Raw genomic sequence first — 19,049 nt, 5'->3', positions numbered from 1 at the left:
GATGCCATGATCATGCGGTATTCTAGCAGAGGTCAAAGATCTCTTTGTGAAGACTTAGTGAAGCTTCGACAATCTACGCAAGGCCGATTCTCAGACCCACAAGCTGAAATCACAAGGCACAGCGCGTTTGAAATTGGGACTCTTACATTGCTGGATTTTGCAGCATCCTTCCCCTGGAGTGGGGTAGGAATGGAGATTTTGCAGTATCCTTCCCTTGGAGTGGAGAGGGAATAGAAATTTTGCAATATCCTTCCCCCAGTAGTGGGGAGGGAATGGGGATTTTACAATATCCTTCCCCTGGAGTGGGGAGGGAATGGGGATTTTGCAGTATCCTTCCCCTGGAGTGGGGAGAGAATGGGGATTTTGCAGTATTCTTCCTTAGGAGTGGGGAGGGAATGGAGATTTTGCAGTCTCCTTCCCCTGGATTGGGAAGGGAATGGAGATTTTGCAATATCCTTCCCCCAGTAGTGGGGAGAGAATGGGGAGTTTGCAGTATCCTTCCCTTGCCATGCCCACCAAGCCCACACCCACAGAACCAGTACTAAAAAAAAATTGAATCCCACCACTGCTCAGGATCAACCCTTTTCCGATTCGGTATCCGATAGAACTTCAGCTCTTCCTCCAAAATAGGTGAACTCACGGATCTGTCCAAACCATCCTCTTAAGCATCTCCCAACAGTTTTTGGTCAAGGCAGACAGTTCTATCCACCTTGGAGGTGAATAAGTCAGCTCTTAATTGTCTTAGGAGGGTCAACCAAAGCAGCCTTGGGAAGGCTCGACACAGAGGGCAAGAGGCGGATAGCTCCAGCAGGGGACGGGGAAAGCCAGATGGTTAAGTCACAGCCTTGGCAACTCTTGAGTGCACCAGAAGAAGAAAAATAAATAAAGACCCAAGGCTGCAAATCTTAGCTTTGTTCCGCCAAAGTAGGCCATTAAGCCCAATCTTTTCTGGCAGAGCAGAGGGAAAAATAAAAGAGATGGGAGGAGTGAAACGCTACTGCCACCCAACGGGTCTCGGAAGAAGCTTCCATCTGCCAAAGTCCTCCAAAATAAAAGTCTGCTCTTTGTAGCTTCTGGCAGCCATCAAGGAAGACCAAAGTGGCCTTGTGCAGATTAGAAGGCCCTCCCCCTTTTCCCTCCCCCCCCCCGGCCAAAAAAACCCCCGTGAGGATCAAGGCAAGGCCATCCTTGGGAAACGAGACGTTTCCTGCACCGCGTTCGGAGAGAAGCTCAAATGAATATTTGTTTATTCACAAATGCATTATGGATTTGGAATGAGTTTAGACTGGGGAAGCCCGCGAGGCTTACATGCGTGGGATTTGTCCATGATTATCTTGAGCCTGTTGGAATTCCTGGGCTGGAGGCCGGAATGGGTCACAAGCTGGAGGGAAACCTCAAGGGTGCGTGCTGACCTAGGCTACCCAAAAGCACGAAGCCGACTCCTCGTCCCGATAAAAACCCCTTTTTATTTCGTTTTAAAGTGAAAATTCCTCTCCAGCAAAATCTTTCAAGAGATTTCAAAGCTACAGACCTTTATCAGGCTTGGAGAGCTGCCAGGGCTGATATCTTCCAAACTCCACGCTGTAGCAGCATGAAGTCAGGAACAAGATAATCACTGAATGAATTGAACTCATTGTCTCCTGCAAACTCCCCTCCCCTTTCGCTCCTCTTTTGTTTCCTCTGGGAGGGGCCATTCACCGTCCACCTGTGGCTTTACTCCCGAGTCGACCCTTGTTTCTTAGCTGTTCCGTTCTCCTGGCAGCTCATTGGGAACAGGCTCCAGCTGTTCTTCTGCCCCACTGACCTCCGAAGGCAATAACTGATAACTGTTAGGTGGCCCTGGCCCCCTCTCTGCCTCTGACGCAGAGCCTTCCCCAGACTCCAGGACTGGCCTATGTTCCTCCCCAACCTCCTCACTGTCCGAATCTGCTACCAGATCCTCTGGCCACTGGTGGGCCACAACAAGGGGATGCATTATGCAATTAGAGGCATCATAATTTTTGAAGAACTGTCCAGCAGGTGGGTCAATTATGGAAGGATTGGATATATCCAGCTGTAGAAGGGACACATTCTGGATATCTACCTGAAAATTTTAAGAAGAAATCGAACAGTGTCTAAAATGGCATAGGGTCTCCTGCTTGAGCAGGGGGTAGGATTAGAAGACCTCCAAGGTCCCTTCCAACTCTGTTATTCTGACGTTCTGGAGTTACTTCTATAGTTGAGCAATCTGGTGCCCACTTCAGTCTTCTGGATTTAGGTCTCATCCATCCCAGCTAAATTTACTTATGTGTCTTTGCAAATCTATAAATTCTGCTCAACCAGCCGGTAATTGCTGGCTTCACAAATCATTCAAAATCCATTATACTTTTGTGTGCCGGGTGAACACAGCCTTATAATGAAAAGCACCTTCCGAACAGTCAGGATCGATCCATCTCCTACTCTGCATGCATTACCTGGGCCTGCTTCATAAATGTGGAATCCTCTGAAATTTGCGGGTTTTAATTGTGGCCCACCGGCGGACAGCGGAGCTGATGGCAGACGCAAAGTGAGGAGGTTGGGGAGGAACCTGGGCCAGTCCTGGAGTCTGGGGAAGGCTCTGATGAGGGCTCTGCATCGGAGGCAGAGAGGGGGCCAGGACCGTCTGACAGTTATCAGCTGCCTTCGGAGTCGGAGATCAGTGAGGCAGAAGAACAGCTGGAGCCTGTTCCCAGTGTGCAGATGGGCCGAGCTGCCAGGACAGTTAAGGAACAAGAGCTGACTCGGGAGTAAAGGCACAGGTGGACGGTGAATGGCCCCTCCCATAGGGAATAAAGAGGAGCGAAAAGGGAGTGGAGTTTGCAGGAGACCCTTAGTTTATTTTATCAGTGTGACGATTTGTTCAGAGACTCCTTGCCAAGTATTTTCCTGTACAATGTTGCATTTGGATGATATTGGCCTGGCAGCTCTCCAAGCCTGATAAGGTCTGTGGTTGCAAATTGAAAGGCTGTTTACCAGGACTTTACTGGATGATGTGAATGAGAGGAATTCACATTAGCTTAATAAAAAGGGGGCTTTCGTTGGGACAAGGACTCTGCTGCATGATTTTGTGAAGCCTAGGTCAGAACAGGTTTCTCTAAACCGACGGAATGGAATAGCTATAATCGTCCGATTTTGCAGATCTCTCTGGAACAGAAGTCTGCAATCCCTGGTCCACAGACTGGCACCAGTCGTGGCATGACAGAAACTGGGCAGCACAAGCAAGCAAAGCCCTCCCGTGGGATGCAGGCAGCCCCCCCAAAACCACACGCCCTCCAGTCTGTGGAAACACCTCTCTCCACAGAACTGGTTCGTGGTGCCAAAGGGGTTAGGGATGGAGTGTCCAGAAGAGATTCCGGAAAGCAACAGGTTCTACACGAATGCTCAAGATATGTAGGACTTGGGAAACATTTGTGGTTTTTTTGGTTAACTGCATTGTGTGAATCCATCTACTGTCATTCATGGTGTGGGAGCTTCATCCCTGGAAGCTTTCGAGAAGAGTTTGTGTAGGGTCTCCTGCTTGGGTGAGGGGAGTGGGGGGTTGGACTAGATGACCATTAAGGGCAATTCCAATTCTGCTAATCTGAATCTATCTAAGAAAACCAAAGGCCTGGAGGCTAAAACATACAATGAACGGTTGCAGGAACCGGGCATGGCTAGTCTAATGAAGAGAAGGACCAAGGGAGACAGGATAGCAGCCTTCTGATATTTGAGGGGCTGCTACAGAGAGAAGGAAGGGGGTCAAGCTATTTTCCAAAGCCCCTGAAGGCCAGATGAAGAATAATGGATGGAAACTGAACAAGGAGAGATTCGGCCTGGAAATAAGGAAGACACTACAACCATCATAAGTATGAGCCAGTTGACAAGCTTCCAAATTTGGATCATGTGACCCTGGGAATGTTGCAACGGTCATTAAGTGTGAAAAAATCCCCGTAAGTCATTTTTTTTTACTTTGAATGGTCATGGTTAGGGTTGTAAGTCAGGGAATGTTGTGTCCCACCAGCAGCCAGTGGAGCTGGAGCAGATTCGGACAGTGAGGAGGTTGGGGAGGAACCTGGGCCAGTCCTGGAGTCTGGGGAAAGCTCTGATGAGGGCTCTGTGTCGGAGGCAGAGAGGGGGGCAGAGCCATCTGACAGTTATCAGCTGCCTTCAGAGTCAGGCATCAATGAGGCAGATGAGCAGGAGGAGCCTGTTCCCAGTGTGTGCATGCACAGAGTTGCCAGATGAAGGGAACAGCTAAAGAACAGGGATCGACTTGGGAGTAAGGCCACAGGTGGACGGTGAATGGCCCCTCCCATAGGAAATAAAAGAGGAGCGAAAGGGGAGTGGAGTTTGCAGGAGACAATTAGTTTGCTTCATTGGTTCGTGACTCTCTGAGACTCCTGGCCAAGTTCTGCAGAGATCAGCCTGGCAGCTCTCCAAGCCAGATAAGGTCTGGGACTGTAAATCCTCCCTTGAAAGACTTTGCTGGAGGTGAAGGAGCAGAATTCACAGTCAATTAATAAAAGGGTTTTTTGTCGGGACAAGAAGTTTGCTTCACGCTCTTGGGACGCCTAGGTGAGAACAGGGATTATCTACATAAATATTACCAAGATTCAGCCGCTTCAGAAACGTAGAAGGAAATTAATATTTTTCTCTTCTTCCCACGAATTCTCCCAAGCTGGGTGGGGTTGACAGGAAAAAGAAAACTGCACCTTTAAGTAAAACTTGGCAAGGCTTTAGATACTCAAGATGCAACTGATTGAAGGAGAAATGCACCCCAACCTACCAAACCACAAGACCTACGGAAAGCCGAATCAAAAGAGGAAGAGAAGGCGCACCGACCAAATCCTTTGGCAATTTTTTTTTCTCAGAATAATTTATTAAATACATTAAAATCGCTTTTTTAAAAATCTCACAATCGAAACAGGTCGATCGAAAACCGAGAGAGAGAGAGACAGACAGACAAGACAGGAGAAGAGAGAGAGGTTTCAATCACCTTATTACAAAAAAAAAGAATTGGATTTAGGCATCCACTTGGGTTGCAACTGAGATTTTGCGAAAGGGTGGAAGATTGTAACCCTTGAGTAATTCACAGTCGACAGGAAAGGAAAGGGAAATCAGATAGGGGCAGGTTTAGGTCCCAGGAAATGCATTTAGAGGAGGCCTGGTCCCTACTTCTCAAACCAAACACCTGAAGCTACTTTGATGTTTTGAGAGAAGATAGATCATCAAAGCAGTGAGGTTGGAGGAAGCATCTCTCGGGAAGCTTCCGTTTGAAGAAGAAATGTTTTTTTTTAAAAAAAATGATTAAAAAATAACTGACCAGCCACGATTGGTCAGGGGTCACCAGGCAGAGAAACTGATGGTGCAGGCAAGGGGACTATCAGGACCACGTCCTAGCGTGGTCAAAAGGTCCTGGAGATATAAGGTCTTTGTTTCTGTTTTCAAAATGAGATAGATACTGTACATTTGAGCCGCGACCCCCCCCTCTCTCTCCCCCTTCTCACAAGTTCTATCTTGTTTCAAAACAGGAAGGCCGAGGTAGAAATTGGACACAAGCGATTGATTGTCAGATGCTACCAACCAGATGGAAAGTCAACATTCAGGAGGATTCAGGAGGAGACGTTGAGGATTGAGTCATGCTCAGAGACTTAATGCCCTGAAGATGTTATCTGGAATGGATCCTGGCCAACAGAAGTGGCTTGAACACATTAGGGCTTCGTGGGTCTTCGAAAGATCTTGGTTGGCTCGGCACTACGGAAAAAACTTGGTGTCCATCTTCCATCTTTCTCCTGTGGCAACGGAGCTCCAACTTTGAGAAAGCTACAATATACAGGCACCAAGAACTCCTGCTGATTGACCTGTTGACGATAACCTGTTGACACCGTTAAGTTGTGCAGGGGGGAAAAAAGGATGTCCGTGGATCACGGGAATGTCGAAAAAAAGTTCTCTGACAGTATTTCCCTTGCTCTCTAGAAACATCTCCAGAACATCAAGGAAGGAGAACAATGTGGAACTGTCCAGAGAGTCAATCCCAGGGTGGGAATTCTAGAGCAGCGCTCCAAAACCAGAAAAACGATACATCTTCAAATGTTCGAAGGCTTCCTCCACCTTTTTGGATTCTGGTTCCATTCCCGATAAGGCATCGCAGGTATTTTAGAGAGTCAAAAAGCATCAAAACAGAGGCAGCACAGGTCACAGGTGGGATGTAAGAAAGCATCCGTAGCGTTGGTGAACGGCAGCCAGCAGGCCTTCGACCTCTTCCGAGCGACGCTGCGTACCGTTCCTTTCTCCTGATTTCATCGTGGTCGTCTTCGGATCGCCGGCCCAGAGAGCCTAGTTGTCGTTACTCAAGCTGGAGGCCGCGCTGCTACAACTCTGCTCGTACGAAGGAGGGGCCTCTGGTGAGAAAGGAAGAAGAAGAGACATCATCATCCGTCATTTGAGGAATCATTTTGATAAAGATAAAGGTTACCCTCACACATATGTGCTAGTCGTTCCCAACTCTAGAGGGCGGTTCTTGTGTCCATTTCAAAGCCGAAGAGCCAGCGCTGTCCAAAGACGTCTCCATGGTCATGTGGCTGGCATGACTCAACCCCAAAGGTGCACGGAGCGCTGTTACCTTCCCACCAAAGGTGGCTCCTATTTTTCTACTTGAATTTTAAGTGCTTTCGAACTGCTAGGTTGGCAGAAGCTGGGACAAGTCAAGGGAGCTCACTCCGTTACGTGGTGCTAGGGATTCAAACCACCAAACTGCTGAATTTCTAATCGACAAGCTCAGCATCTTAGCCACTGACCCGTGTCCCTTTATCATTTGGGTAGGTCCGGTCTAAAGAAGAGAAGGACTAGGGGGAACATGATAGCAGTATGCCAATAATTGAGGGTTTGTTAACCCTAAGCCTAAAGAAGAGTAGGATGGCCTATAGAATAGAATAATGGAGTTGGAAGGGACCTTGGAGGCCTTCTAGTCCAACCCCCTGCTTAGGCAGGAAACCCTACACCACTTCAGACAAATGGCTATCCAACATCATCTTAAAAACGTCCAGTGTTGAAGCATTCACAACTTCTGGAAGGAAGCCGTTCCACTGATTAGTTGTTCTCACTATCAGGAAATTCCTCCTTATTTCTAAATTGTTTCTCTCCTTGATTAGTTTCCACCCGTTGGGCTTTTGTCCTTTGGAGAATAGCTTGACTTGGAGAATAACTCTTTTTTTTTGTGGCAGCCCCTGAGATATTGGAGCACTGCTATTCTCCAAATCACCTGAGCGCAGGACAAGAAGAATAGATGGACACTTATCAAAGTAGATCAAATCTAGAATTAAGGACAAATTCCCTGGCAGTGAGGACAATTAACCAGTGGAATGAGTTCCCTCCAGAAGTAGACTAGCTGTTGTAGCTGCTCATCTGCCTCACCATCAATATGCAGATGATACGCAACTGTATCTATCTGCCCCGTGCCAGCTCAGTGTAGCGGCGGATGTGATGTGCCGATGCCTGGAAGCTGTCAGGATCTGGATGGGGGTAAACAAACTCGTACTCAATCCCAACAAGACCGAGTGGCTGTGGATGTTGCCCCCAAAGGACAGTTCAGACAGTCCATCCTTGATCCTGGGGGGTGAAAACTTACACCCCTCAGAGAGGGCCCGCAATTTGGGGTCCTCCTGGATCCACAGCTGATACTGGAACACCACTTGTCAGCTGTGACCAGGGGGGCCTTTGCCCAGGTTCGCCTGGTGCATCAATTGCGGCCCTACTTGGATCAGTGTGCACTTCAAACAGTCATTCATGCCCTTGTCACCCCTGGATTATTGCAATGCGCTCTACATGGGGCTACCCCTGAAAAGCGTTCGGAGACTACAGCTAGTCCAGAATGCAGCCACGTGAGCGATATTGGGTGTACCGAGATACACCCATATTACACCTATCCTCCGCGAGCTGCACTGGCTGCCAATTGGTCTCCGAACGCAATTCAAGGTGTTGGTCATTACCTTTAAAGCCCTACATGGCTCAGGACCAGCGTATTTGCGAGACCGCCTACTGCCGCATACCTCCCAACGGCCGCTAAGATCCCACAGGGTGGGCCTCCTTAGGACGCCGTCAGCCGGACAGTGTCGGCTGGCAGGGCCTCAGAGGAGGGCCTTCTCTGTGGCTGCTCCGACCCTGTGGAATCAGCTACCCCCAGAGGTCCGGACATCACCCACCCTCATGGCCTTCAGAAAAGCTGTTAAAACTTGGCTGTTCCGGCAGGCCTGGGGCTGTTGACCTTATTATGTAGGGTCCAGCCCCAATCTGTACGTATGTATGTTGGAGAATTTTTAAATCTTTATTTTTATTTTGTTTGTTTTTCTTTTCTTGTTCTGTGTAAGCCGCCCAGAGTCCTCTGGGATTGGGCGGCCTATAAATCTAATAAATTGAATTGAATTGAATTGAATTGAATTGATGTCTGACTCTGAAGGCAGCTGATAACTGTCAGATGGCCCTGGTCTCCTCTCTGCCTCCAACACAGAGCCCTCCTCAGAGCCTTCCCCAGACTCCAGGACTGGTCCATCTTCCTCCCCAACCTCCTCATTGGCCGAATCTTGTGCCAGCTCTGCTGACCGCTGGCGGGCCATAGCAGATCATTCATTTCCAACCCAGGAGTAGCTTACCGTGCGGATAACCCCAGGTGCTATACTCGGGTGGTAGGATCAAAGAACTGGCTGTGACCACCGGGACAATGGCACCCTCGGCATAATACGGGACCGTTGACCCCGTGGACAAGCAGAGCGTGGGACGGTTGGGGGAGGTGATGGGTTCGGACTCCACTCTGGCTTCTGGGAAGCTCAACCCCGGGGCGTAGCTGAAGGGCTGGTGTTGAGAATGGCTCTTGGTCGGGATTGAGATATTGTCCATGGGGTGGGAGAAGCCCCCGGCTGCTTCCTCTTCTTCGGGAGGTGCGCTGGGGACCACAGGGGAGGGAATGCTGGGGGCCAAGTGGGAGGGGCTCCTGGGGATCCGGTTGACAGGGATGTTCCCGATGTAAATGGGTATCGCGACGGAGACTTCGGGGGACTTGAGAGAGACCTGAGGAAGATAAAAAAAAATAAGGAGGGTGGACATTCTCATTAACACCGTTAAGTCATCCACTAAAAAAAGAATTTCTACAATTAAAATGAACATTTTACCTAGAATTCTATATCTGTTTCAGACAATCCCAATCAGACTGGGTAAGGACTTTTTTTCTAGATTTAAATAAAATAGTTTTGAAATTTATTTGGCAAGGGAAAAAAGCTAGAATAAAACTTAAATTACTACAAGATGTTAGATCAAGAGGAGGTTTTGGGTTACCCGATTGGGAGCTATACTATCAGGCAGCAAACCTGATGTGGATTAAGGAGTGGATATCATTAAAAAACTCTAGATTATTGAACGTAGAAGGTCACGATTTGCTGTTGGGATGGCATGCTTTCTTATGGTATAAGGGAACTAAACCACATGGTTATTTTAGAAGACATTATATAAGGGAGGCGTTGTTGTTAAATTGGGAAAAGATTAAAAAATTACATTATTTAAAAATTCCAGTCTGGACATCAACAATTGAAGCATTCTCGTATCCGATAATACATAAAAAGGAACAAACAGTTAGATATATAGAATTATTGAATACAGAGGGTGAGCTCAAATCTAGTCAAGAGTTGAAGCAAGAAGGGATGGAAATGAACTGGTATTCATATGTACAGATACAATCTAGATATAATGAAGATAGAAAAACTAAAGGTCTCTATAATAAAATGACTGAACTAGACAAAATTCTAACAGGTACTGATGAAAAAGTAATTAAAAAACTATATGGATATTTATTGGAGTTTAAATTGCATGAAGAACAAGTTAAAGAAACCATGATTGCTTGGGGAAAAAATTTTAAGTATGGGATTGACTTAGAGAATTGGCAGAAATTGTGGTCTCAAAATTACAAAATGACAATGTCTACTGCATATAGAGAAAACTTCTATAAGATGTTTTACAGGTGGCATCTACCCCCGACCAGAATCGCAAGAATGTTCAAGAATAAATCAGAAAAGTGTTGGAAATGTCACCAGATACCTGGCTCATACTACCACATGTGGTGGACTTGCACTGAAGCCAAAAGATACTGGACTAAAATCCACATGTGGTTGGAGAAAATGATACACAAACAAATAGACTTTAAACCAGAGGTCTTTTTATTGGGAATTTTACCAGAAACCTACAACAAAGACTTAAAATATTTGATTGTAAATGTGTTAACAGCAGCCAGAATTGTATTTGCAAAAAACTGGAAAAATGAAACAATACCAAAAGAGGAAGAAGTTATTCGAAAAATAATGGACTGTGCCGAAATGAGTAAATTGACATTTGAAATTAGAGAGCAAGAGGATGAACAATTTTATAAGATATGGGACTTGTTTTATCAATGGCTAAGGGAAAAAAAACAAAATTTTGGAAATGAAAAATGATACACTTATGCCTTAGTTGGAAAAAGTAAATGATGATATAATTATGCTGTGAAATAATTCAACAATGATATAAGGAAGTACTAATATAAGGTCTGGTGATATAATGTATAAGGTTAAGAACTTACTATAATGATATTTCGCTGCTGATAAGACAATTCTAATAGGGGAACAAATGAAAACTGGTATATACAGGCAGCGATGCCTTGTTGAACAATGAAGGAATAAGATCTCTGTTTGAAGGTATGAAATGCAAGGTTAACAATAAATAGAAGTATACTCTCTGGGGGAAAACAATGCAAATGTTAACTGAATATATATTGTAGAAGGAAAATGAGGCCTTTAGTTACATTAGAGGAAATATCTGAGATGGTAAATATTATTTGAAGATGTAGATGTTAAAACAACCGTAACCAAACGACATGCTCCATGTGATGATGGTTTTTTTTTGTTTGTTTGTTTTTCCTTTTTGGACTTTTTTTTGTCCTTTTTGGCCTCCCCCCCTCCCCCCACCCTTTTTTTTTCTTGTTTTATTTATTTATTTTCTTTTTTTTAAACCCTAGCTTATTGTGGTGTTTATTAAATATACAACAGAGAGATACGGGATGTATAAACTTAGTAGGGATGCACCTGTGATCAAACGACATATTGTATGTGAAGATGGATTTCCCCTCCCCCCCCCTTTTCCCCCCCATCTTCTCCCTTTCCCATTGTTGTCTGTGTAATAAAAAATAAAAAATAAAATAAAATTAAAAAAAAGAGTTCATAAAGAGCTGTGGTGGCCCAGTGGTTAGAATGCACTATTGCAGGCTAATTCTGCCGACTGCCAACAGTTCAATCTGAACCGGCTCAAGGTTGACTCTGCCTCGCATCCTTCCGAGGTGGGTAAAATGAGAACCCAGATTGTTGGGGGCAAATTGGCTGACTCTGTAAACTGCTTAGAGGGGGCTGTAAAATGGTATATAAGTCTGCTATTGTTTCCTTCCTTCCTTCCTTCTTGGCACAATGGTTAGAATGCAGTATTACAGGCTGACTCTGCCCACAGTCTGGAGTTCGATCCTGACAGGCTCAAGGTTGACTCAGCCTTCCATCCTTCTGGGGTGAGTAAAATGTGGACCCAGATTGTTGGGGGCAAGAGGCTGACTCTGTAAACTGCTTAGAGAGGGCTGTAAAGTGGTATATAAGTCTAAGTGCTCTTCCTTCCTTCCTTCCTTCCTTCCTTCCTTCCTTCCTTCCTTCCTTCCTTCCTTAAAGACTATAACCCACCCGAATGGTATGAATGTTGTGCTTTTAATGATGTACTGTCTTATGTGTTAATTGTTTGTTTCCCTCCCTTTTCGAGTTGTAAGCCGCCCTGAGTCCCCCCAGGGAAAAGGGCGGCATATAAATAAATTACTCAATACTCAATACTCAATACTCAATACTCCTTCCTTCCTTCCTTCCTTCCTTCCTTCCTTCCTTCCTTCCTTCCTTCCTTCCTTCCTTCCTTCCTTCTTGGCACAGTGGTTAGAATGCAGTATTTCAGGCTGACTCTGCCCACTGTCTGAAGTTCGATCCTGACCGGCTCAAGGTTGACTCAGTCTTCCATCCTTCCGGAGTGAGTACAATGAGGACCCAGATTGTTCGGGACAAGGGGCTGACTCTATAAACCACTTAGAGAAAGCTGTAAAGCATGGTGAAGCACTATACAAGTCTAAGAGCTATTGCTATTTAACGTCTACAAGAAAACAACCAAGCTCAGAGAGCACGGAGGACCCCTTATTCATTCCTCCTCCTCCTCCCTTCTAGCACTGATGATGTTCCCTAGTTGGGTAATGAAATGTCTACAAGAAAACAACCAAGCTCAGAGAGCACCAATGACCTCTTTTCAACCAGAGGTTCTCAGCTGGGAATCCCCCCTGACAACCATGTATGCTAGAAGAGGGATGTGATCTCACCTGGATGTAGTAATCGATGTGGATCAGACTGCAGCCTTGCAGGATGGACTGTGGCAACGCAGGGACGAGAATCTGCTCTTTCCACTCCGCCCGCTTCCATGCTTTCACCGCTGAGCCCTCCACTTCTGCTATGCTCCTCAAGTCATAAATCCACCTCCTGGATTTATAGGCCACTTTCTGGCAGCCGGGAAGTAGGGAGGGAGGGAGGTCAAGGGGAGAAGAAAATAATTTATTAACAGATAAGCTTCCCTTCCATGAGCCTCAGCTCATGTTTTATGATAGAATCTCATGCCCTCCACCTACCCATCCATGAAGCTTTTCTTCCTTCTATCTACCCTTCCTTTCTTCCACCCTTCCATCCATCCATCCTTTCCTCCCTCCCTCCCTTTCTTCCATCTATGCTTCCTTCATTCCACCTTTCCTTGCATCCTTTCCTCCTTTCCTTCCATCTACCCTTCCTTCCTTCATTCCACCTTTCCTTGCATCCGTCTCTCCCTTCCTTCCATGTACTCTTCCTTCCTTCCACCCTTCCTTCCTTCCATCCTTCCCTCCCTTCCTTCCATCCTTCCGTCTCTCCTCCCTTCTATCTACCATTTCGTCCTGTCTTCCACTCTTCTTTCCTTCCTTCCACCCTCCCTCCCTTCTTTCCCTCTACACTTCCTTCCTTCCTTTCCTCCCTCCCTCCCTTCTTCCTTCCTTCCTTCCACCCTTTCTTTCATCCATTCACTCTTCCATCCATCTCAAGGTTCATTTATACAATGAATGAATCAATGAGCCAGCTGAGAGGGAAAGGCAGGACCGAACTCCCCAAGGCCACGCTCCAACCCAACTTGGCACCCCAATGCCGTCTTCAAGGGACGCGGTTACCTGGATAAGACTTGCCACAATGGTGCCGGTGTCCTTGCCAGATTTGTTCTCGATGTCTGTTCGCAACTGGATGACCTGCCCAACGGTGTAACCCTTGAGATCGGTGGTGGCCGACAAAACAATGTTTCCCGTTTTCACAAGCTTGTAGCTGAACTTCTTGGTGATGGAGTTGGTGTTGCATTGCTGCAGGGGGGTGAAACAGAAAGAGGGAGGCTGGATCAGCTGGGTGGACATCAGCTGAAGAAACTCCTAGCATGTTGACACAGTTCCTGTAATCTCCCAACCAAGAAGAAAGAAGAAAGAAGGAAGAAGAAAGAAGAAGAGGAAGACGAAGACGAAGACGAAGACGAAGAAGAAGATACATTGATACATCTTAAGATACTTGGTTGATACCTAGGATGCTGGCAGCAAACCGCATCAACCATTAGCACCAGTCAATGGTATTTGTGGTGCATTTTTGAATGTTCAGTTGACTGAGTTTCATGCTTAATGAAGAAAGTATAATAATAATAATAATAATAATAATAATAATAATAATAATAATAATATGAAGGAGGAGGAATTATTATTATTATTATTATTATTATTATTATTATTATCATCTACTATTACTACTACTACTACTACTACTACTACTACTACTACTATGTGGTTAATCTTTGGTGAGATTCACAGCCTTTGGGGCTGGTTGGTAGCTCAACAGCTGAAGTCCTAACCAAGGACCTAGGAACTGTTAAGGTAACGTCGGAGGATATAAACTGTTCCAAGTAGAGTCGTTTTTTGTAGAGTCAGAATGTTCAAGTCAGGTAAATTTAAAATTTCCAAATAGCGAGGTAGCCCTTTGGGTATTGCTCCAAGGGCTCCAAATACAATCAGGACAACACTCGATTTCTTTTTCCACAGTCGCTCAACCTCAATTTGCAAGTCCCGGTATTGGGACTCACACATATGTACTAGTCATTCCTGACTCTAGGGGGCAGTGCTCATCTCCGTTTCAAAGCCGAAGAGCTAGCACTATCAAAAGACATCTCCGTGGTCATGTGGCTGGCATGACTCAACGCCGAAGGCGCACGGAACGCTGTTCCCTTCCCACCAAAGATGGTTCCTGTTTTTCTACTTGCATTTTTTACATGCTTTCGAACTGCTAGATTGGCAGAAGCTGGGACAAATCACGGGAGCTCACTCCATTATGCGGCGCTAGGGATTCGAACCACTGAACTGCCGACCTTTCTCATCAACAAGCTCAGCATCTTAGCCACTGAGCCATCGCGTCCCTGTTCATATAGTTACTCAGACTTTTATGTTTTTTTAAAAAAATGCATCGATAAAAAAGAATGTTTTTTGCGGGGGGGAAGAATCAAAGTGGATTACCGCGTGGGGTCAGCAACCTCCCTCCCCAACTTGCCTCAATATCTGGAATATCGTTCAGATTCAGCGGGCAGAGAACATAGAAGACTTTGTGACACTTGTGGTCCTTGGAAAACCGCGGGGTCTCGATGACGGCTTTCACCTGGTGCATCACCTTCCCAAAAGGACCTTCGAAAGAGGTGGGGGCTGAGGCTGATTTCCGAGGAAGACAAGGTGGGGAAAAAAAGAATATATATTCAGGAATGTCAGAATATTCATGGACTGGAAGAAGACATGGTAAACAAGGTCAGCCAATGAATAGGCATATCAACTAAGTCAGCCAATGGGAGCTGTTTGGAAACAGAAACAGAAACTTAATCAAGGAGCATGGGCGTGGCTTAGCTCTGTGCTCAGCTCTAAAACTAAACTAATCTGGTCTCGTCTGTATTAAGCGCTGAACTCTGAAACCCATCTCTCCTCTGCCTGTGTTTTGCCTGTAACTTCTACCACGTAGGAAGAATCTGCTGTTGGTATTGTACATTTACACATTCTGTATGTAAAGAAGTTAATGAATCCTGCTGAGTCAGTTATCTGTGTATGCTTTCTGGATGTGATTTCTGCAACAAACTCTGACAAGGAAGAAAGACAAGGAAGGGGTATACTGTTCTAAAGAAACAAAAAAAACGCACAGTTTTCTCCTGGCCCGAACAAAATGAAGACTGAATGCGTGTAGTAAAGCCCAGCTGTGCTCCCACCCCACCCCCACCCCCCAAAAAGCAGAGGGACATCGATCTTGCAAAAATTAAAAATCAGTATGCCCCGTAGGACTAACTAATTCTAATTCCACATGATAAAATGCCACAGCTCTTTGCTAAAATTTGGCTTTTTCTGCAAGTTGCATTGACTAAGCACACAGCTCTGGAGAGGCGTAGACTACGCTATGACAAGAAAAATTGATCTCTCTGTATACTTTTTTTCTTGCAAATCTTTGTAGTCCCAAACTTGCTTATTTAGAAGGGGTTGTTTATTCTACTGTTGCTTCTCACTCAGGAGAGGAAGAGGGGAAGGAAGGGAGGGAGGAAGAAGGAAGGAAAAAGAGAGAAAGAAAGAAAGAAAGAAAGAAAGAAGAAGGAAGGAAGGGAAAAGGAAAAGAGAAAAAGAAAGAAAGAGGAAAAGGAAGGAGAGAAGGAAGAGGAAGGAAGAAAAAAAGAAAGAAAGAGGGAAGAAGGAAAAAGAAAACAGAAAAAGGAAGGAAGGAAAAAAGAAAGAAAGGAAAAACAAGGAAGGAAAAAAGAAGGAAAGAGAAAGAAAGAAAGAAGAAGGAAGGAAAAAGAAGGAAAAAAAGAAAGAGGAAGGAAGGGAAAAGAAAGAAAGAAAGAAAGAAAGAAAGAAAGAGGAAGGAAGGAAGTGAAAAGGGAAAGAGAAAAAGAAAGGAAAAGGAAAAGGAAGGAAGGAAAGAAGGAAGAGTAAGGAAGGAAGGAAAAAAGAAAAAAGAGGGAGGAAGGAAAAAAAGAAAAAGGAAGGAAGGAAAAACAAGGAAGGAAAAACAAAGAAGGAAAAAAGAAAGAGAAAGAAAGAGGAAGGAAGGAAAAAAGAAGAAAGAGAAAGAAAGAAAGAAAGAATGAAAGAAAGAACGAAAGAAAGAAAGAAAGAAAGAAAGAAAGAAAGAAAGAAAGAAAGAAAGAAAGAAAACCAAGCAATGATCCAACTTTAGACTGGGGTTTAGGCCAATTATTTCATTTTGCCCCAAACTTAAAATGATCGACATTGGAACCATTACACGGCCTGGCCTATCAGTTTAAAGCTAATTTGTTTATTTCTAAAGCTCAAGTTTCCACCAAGAAACTAAGAAATAAAAATTAGATAAGAGATTGGAGGAAAACCACACCGGATGCGTCTACCATACCCAATATTGTAATCCGTCCCCCACCACTCACGTCATCTAAACCAGTGGTCCCCAACCTTTTTATCGCCGCGGACCAGTCAGCCTTTGATAATTTTACCGTGGCCCGCTGAGGGCGCGCAGGGGTGGGGGGGCGTTGTTCGCGCGCTGTAAAATGTAAAATTTTATTGAATATTAACTAGGTTGCTTCTTTTAAGCTATTTTAATGTTTTAAAAAGTAAAATCTGATTTGACAAAATTCTCAAGAGTAGTACATGAAAATTTGGCATAAACCTGCGTTATTCTTAGGTGAACATTCTGAGTAAGTTCTAAATAGCCGAATTTCTCTATTTCCTTTTGAGCCTGTATCCACAAGACTCCATGCAACACATTCAAGGAACTCATATCCCTCCATGAAGTATGGAGCATTCCCAGAGTTTACAGAATACGCATCTTGACACCATATTTGACTCTTCACAAGGAGTAGAATACACAGCTATAAAACGAGAAGAAACAGACTCGGTCGGGGGGGCGGCAACGGGCGCTTCACCAGGCGGGTCGAAGGAGCCGCAGTCGGCTTGGCATTCGGGGCTGGGCGGGGGGCCTGGCGCACCGAAGCCTTCGCCTCTCGGAAGGGTCAGCGAACCGCCTGGCGACACGGGAGGTCGGCCGCCTGCCCCCTCCCCTCCATGGGAAGCACGAGGCTCCGTGTCCTTTCAGCCCGAGTGGCCGCCAGGCCAAGTGCGCGCCTTCGCTTCGGCGACAAAATGACAGCCCTGGAGAGCTACTGTGGTGCCAGGCTGGGCGAAGGGAGCCGCCAGCGGTGGGCGGGCGCCCTCCCCTCCCTCCCGCAGCGGAGCCTCCCTCGGCCTCTCGGAACGGCCAAGCTCCCCAAGTTCCCCCGAAACGGCCGCGCTGCGCCCCTCCCCCCCGCAACCTTAGTTTCTCCTTGGGAGGAAAATGCAGCGCCGCCGCCCCCTCCTGCCCCCCCCTCGTCATTCCACGGGGCAGGCAGGCCGGGCGAGTCCGCGGACAAAGTTTCGCCTCCCAGGCAGCCTCCGCCAGCAGCATCCTAAGTTCAGGCCGAGGCCGCCGCCGCCGCCCCCTCCCTCCCGGGGCGAGCAGAGCAAGAGGGCGGGGGGGGGAGATCGGGCCTCCCCTCGCCCCCCCAGCCCCGCACATCTGGGGCGGCGGGGGGGGCAGAGAAAGGGCGCGTTCATGAGGACTACAAAGTTGCAAATATGGCCCCCGGCCGCTGCAGCTATCATGGCCCCCGGCCGCTGCGCGGCCCGGTGCCAGGTACTCCACGGCCCGGCACCGGTCCGCGGACCGGGGGTTGGGGACCACTGATCTAAACCACTGAGACGCAGCTGGCACTTAATGTTTACCACCCCAATCGATCAGAGATCTAAGTGCATCGTCATCATCACTTAACAACCCCATCATCCCTTGCCAGGTGGAGTCTGGACAACTGAATGGAGCTAGCAGACTCCTTACTGGCCAGATGCCCTTCCTGTTGCCAGGCCAGAGTTTTGTTCAGCAGAGATATTCTCATCGTGCCCAGAGAGAGAGAAAAACATCTGCCTCTACCCAGGACTGAACTCACAGCCTCCCAATAATGAGGCAGGAGTTCCACCTCTAGGCCACCACACTGCTCCAGAGGCCAAAGCGCATGCGGAGAGTTAAAGGGAGAAGTGTGGAGTTCCAGTATAGTCACAGACCTGTACCAGAGAACAGGAAGAAAAATCCCAAGTACCTGGCAGCAAAAAACGGAACGGGAAGGTGTGCTCGCCAGAGGCCAAGATCCCTGAAAAACAGAAGAGTGAAAAGAGAGAGGGGAAAAGATGAGACATTTGATCAGCAATCTGTCAATGAGCAAACCATCCGTGGTTGGTTTCCCCCCCGCCCCCAAATTTCTCAATTCAAGAAATGAATGGAGGAAGATGCTTGGAAAGGATTATGGTGTTTTTTTTGCAATCTGTTTTTTTTTTAACATAAAAATAAATAGAAAAACAATATAAAAAAATGATCTCATCCATTACATACAGCATGTTGTTTGGTTACAAGTGTTTTTGCATCCATATTCTCAATTACATTTACAATCACAGATTTTTCATCTAATACAGTGTTTCTTAACCTTGGCAGCGAATGCTGGCTGGGGGATTCTGGGAGTTGAAGTCCGGACATCTTCAAGTTGCCAAGGTTGAGAAACACTGATCTAATATAACTAAATACCTCACTTTCATTGTACAATGTATATTCAATTACAATTGATATATTTTTTTCAATAAACCGAATTATCTTACATTCTTGATTGTCTATTTAATAACAGTATACCTTTATATAATCATAGATCCCGATATGAAAGAGATTTACCAACCATTTATATTTGTATATCACTGTTTTCAATTATGTATAATTCCACCTATCATCCATCGAGTATGCTTATGTTCATTATTGTCCTTGTACATCATACCTTCAAACAAAGATGCTATTCCTTCATTTTTCAACAAGGTATTCTAAATAGTCACTTCATATATATTCCAA

The 19,049-nt window shown here is 45.9% G+C and overlaps 1 protein-coding gene across 1 annotated transcript in view; it reads right to left on the bottom strand.

Moving 5' to 3' along the window:
* Positions 1-4,852: 4,852 nt before the first annotated feature.
* Positions 4,853-19,049, bottom strand: part of ARRDC1 (arrestin domain containing 1) — a 34,346-nt gene continuing 20,149 nt past the window's right edge. Inside the window, exons 3-8 of the mRNA XM_032233364.1 lie at positions 18,259-18,309; positions 14,679-14,833; positions 13,274-13,456; positions 12,407-12,583; positions 8,646-9,060; positions 4,853-6,398 (exon numbers count right to left, since the gene is read on the bottom strand). Coding sequence (XP_032089255.1) covers positions 6,334-6,398; positions 8,646-9,060; positions 12,407-12,583; positions 13,274-13,456; positions 14,679-14,833; positions 18,259-18,309 — 1,046 coding nt within the window. The 3' untranslated portion in view covers positions 4,853-6,333. The remainder of the gene's footprint in view (positions 6,399-8,645; positions 9,061-12,406; positions 12,584-13,273; positions 13,457-14,678; positions 14,834-18,258; positions 18,310-19,049) is intronic.

Source organism: Thamnophis elegans, chromosome 16 (assembly GCF_009769535.1).
Source record: "Thamnophis elegans isolate rThaEle1 chromosome 16, rThaEle1.pri, whole genome shotgun sequence".
Taxonomy (NCBI): domain Eukaryota; kingdom Metazoa; phylum Chordata; class Lepidosauria; order Squamata; family Colubridae; genus Thamnophis; species Thamnophis elegans.
Note: the sequence above shows the minus strand (reverse complement) of the source record. Positions and strands in the feature narration are given on the sequence as shown.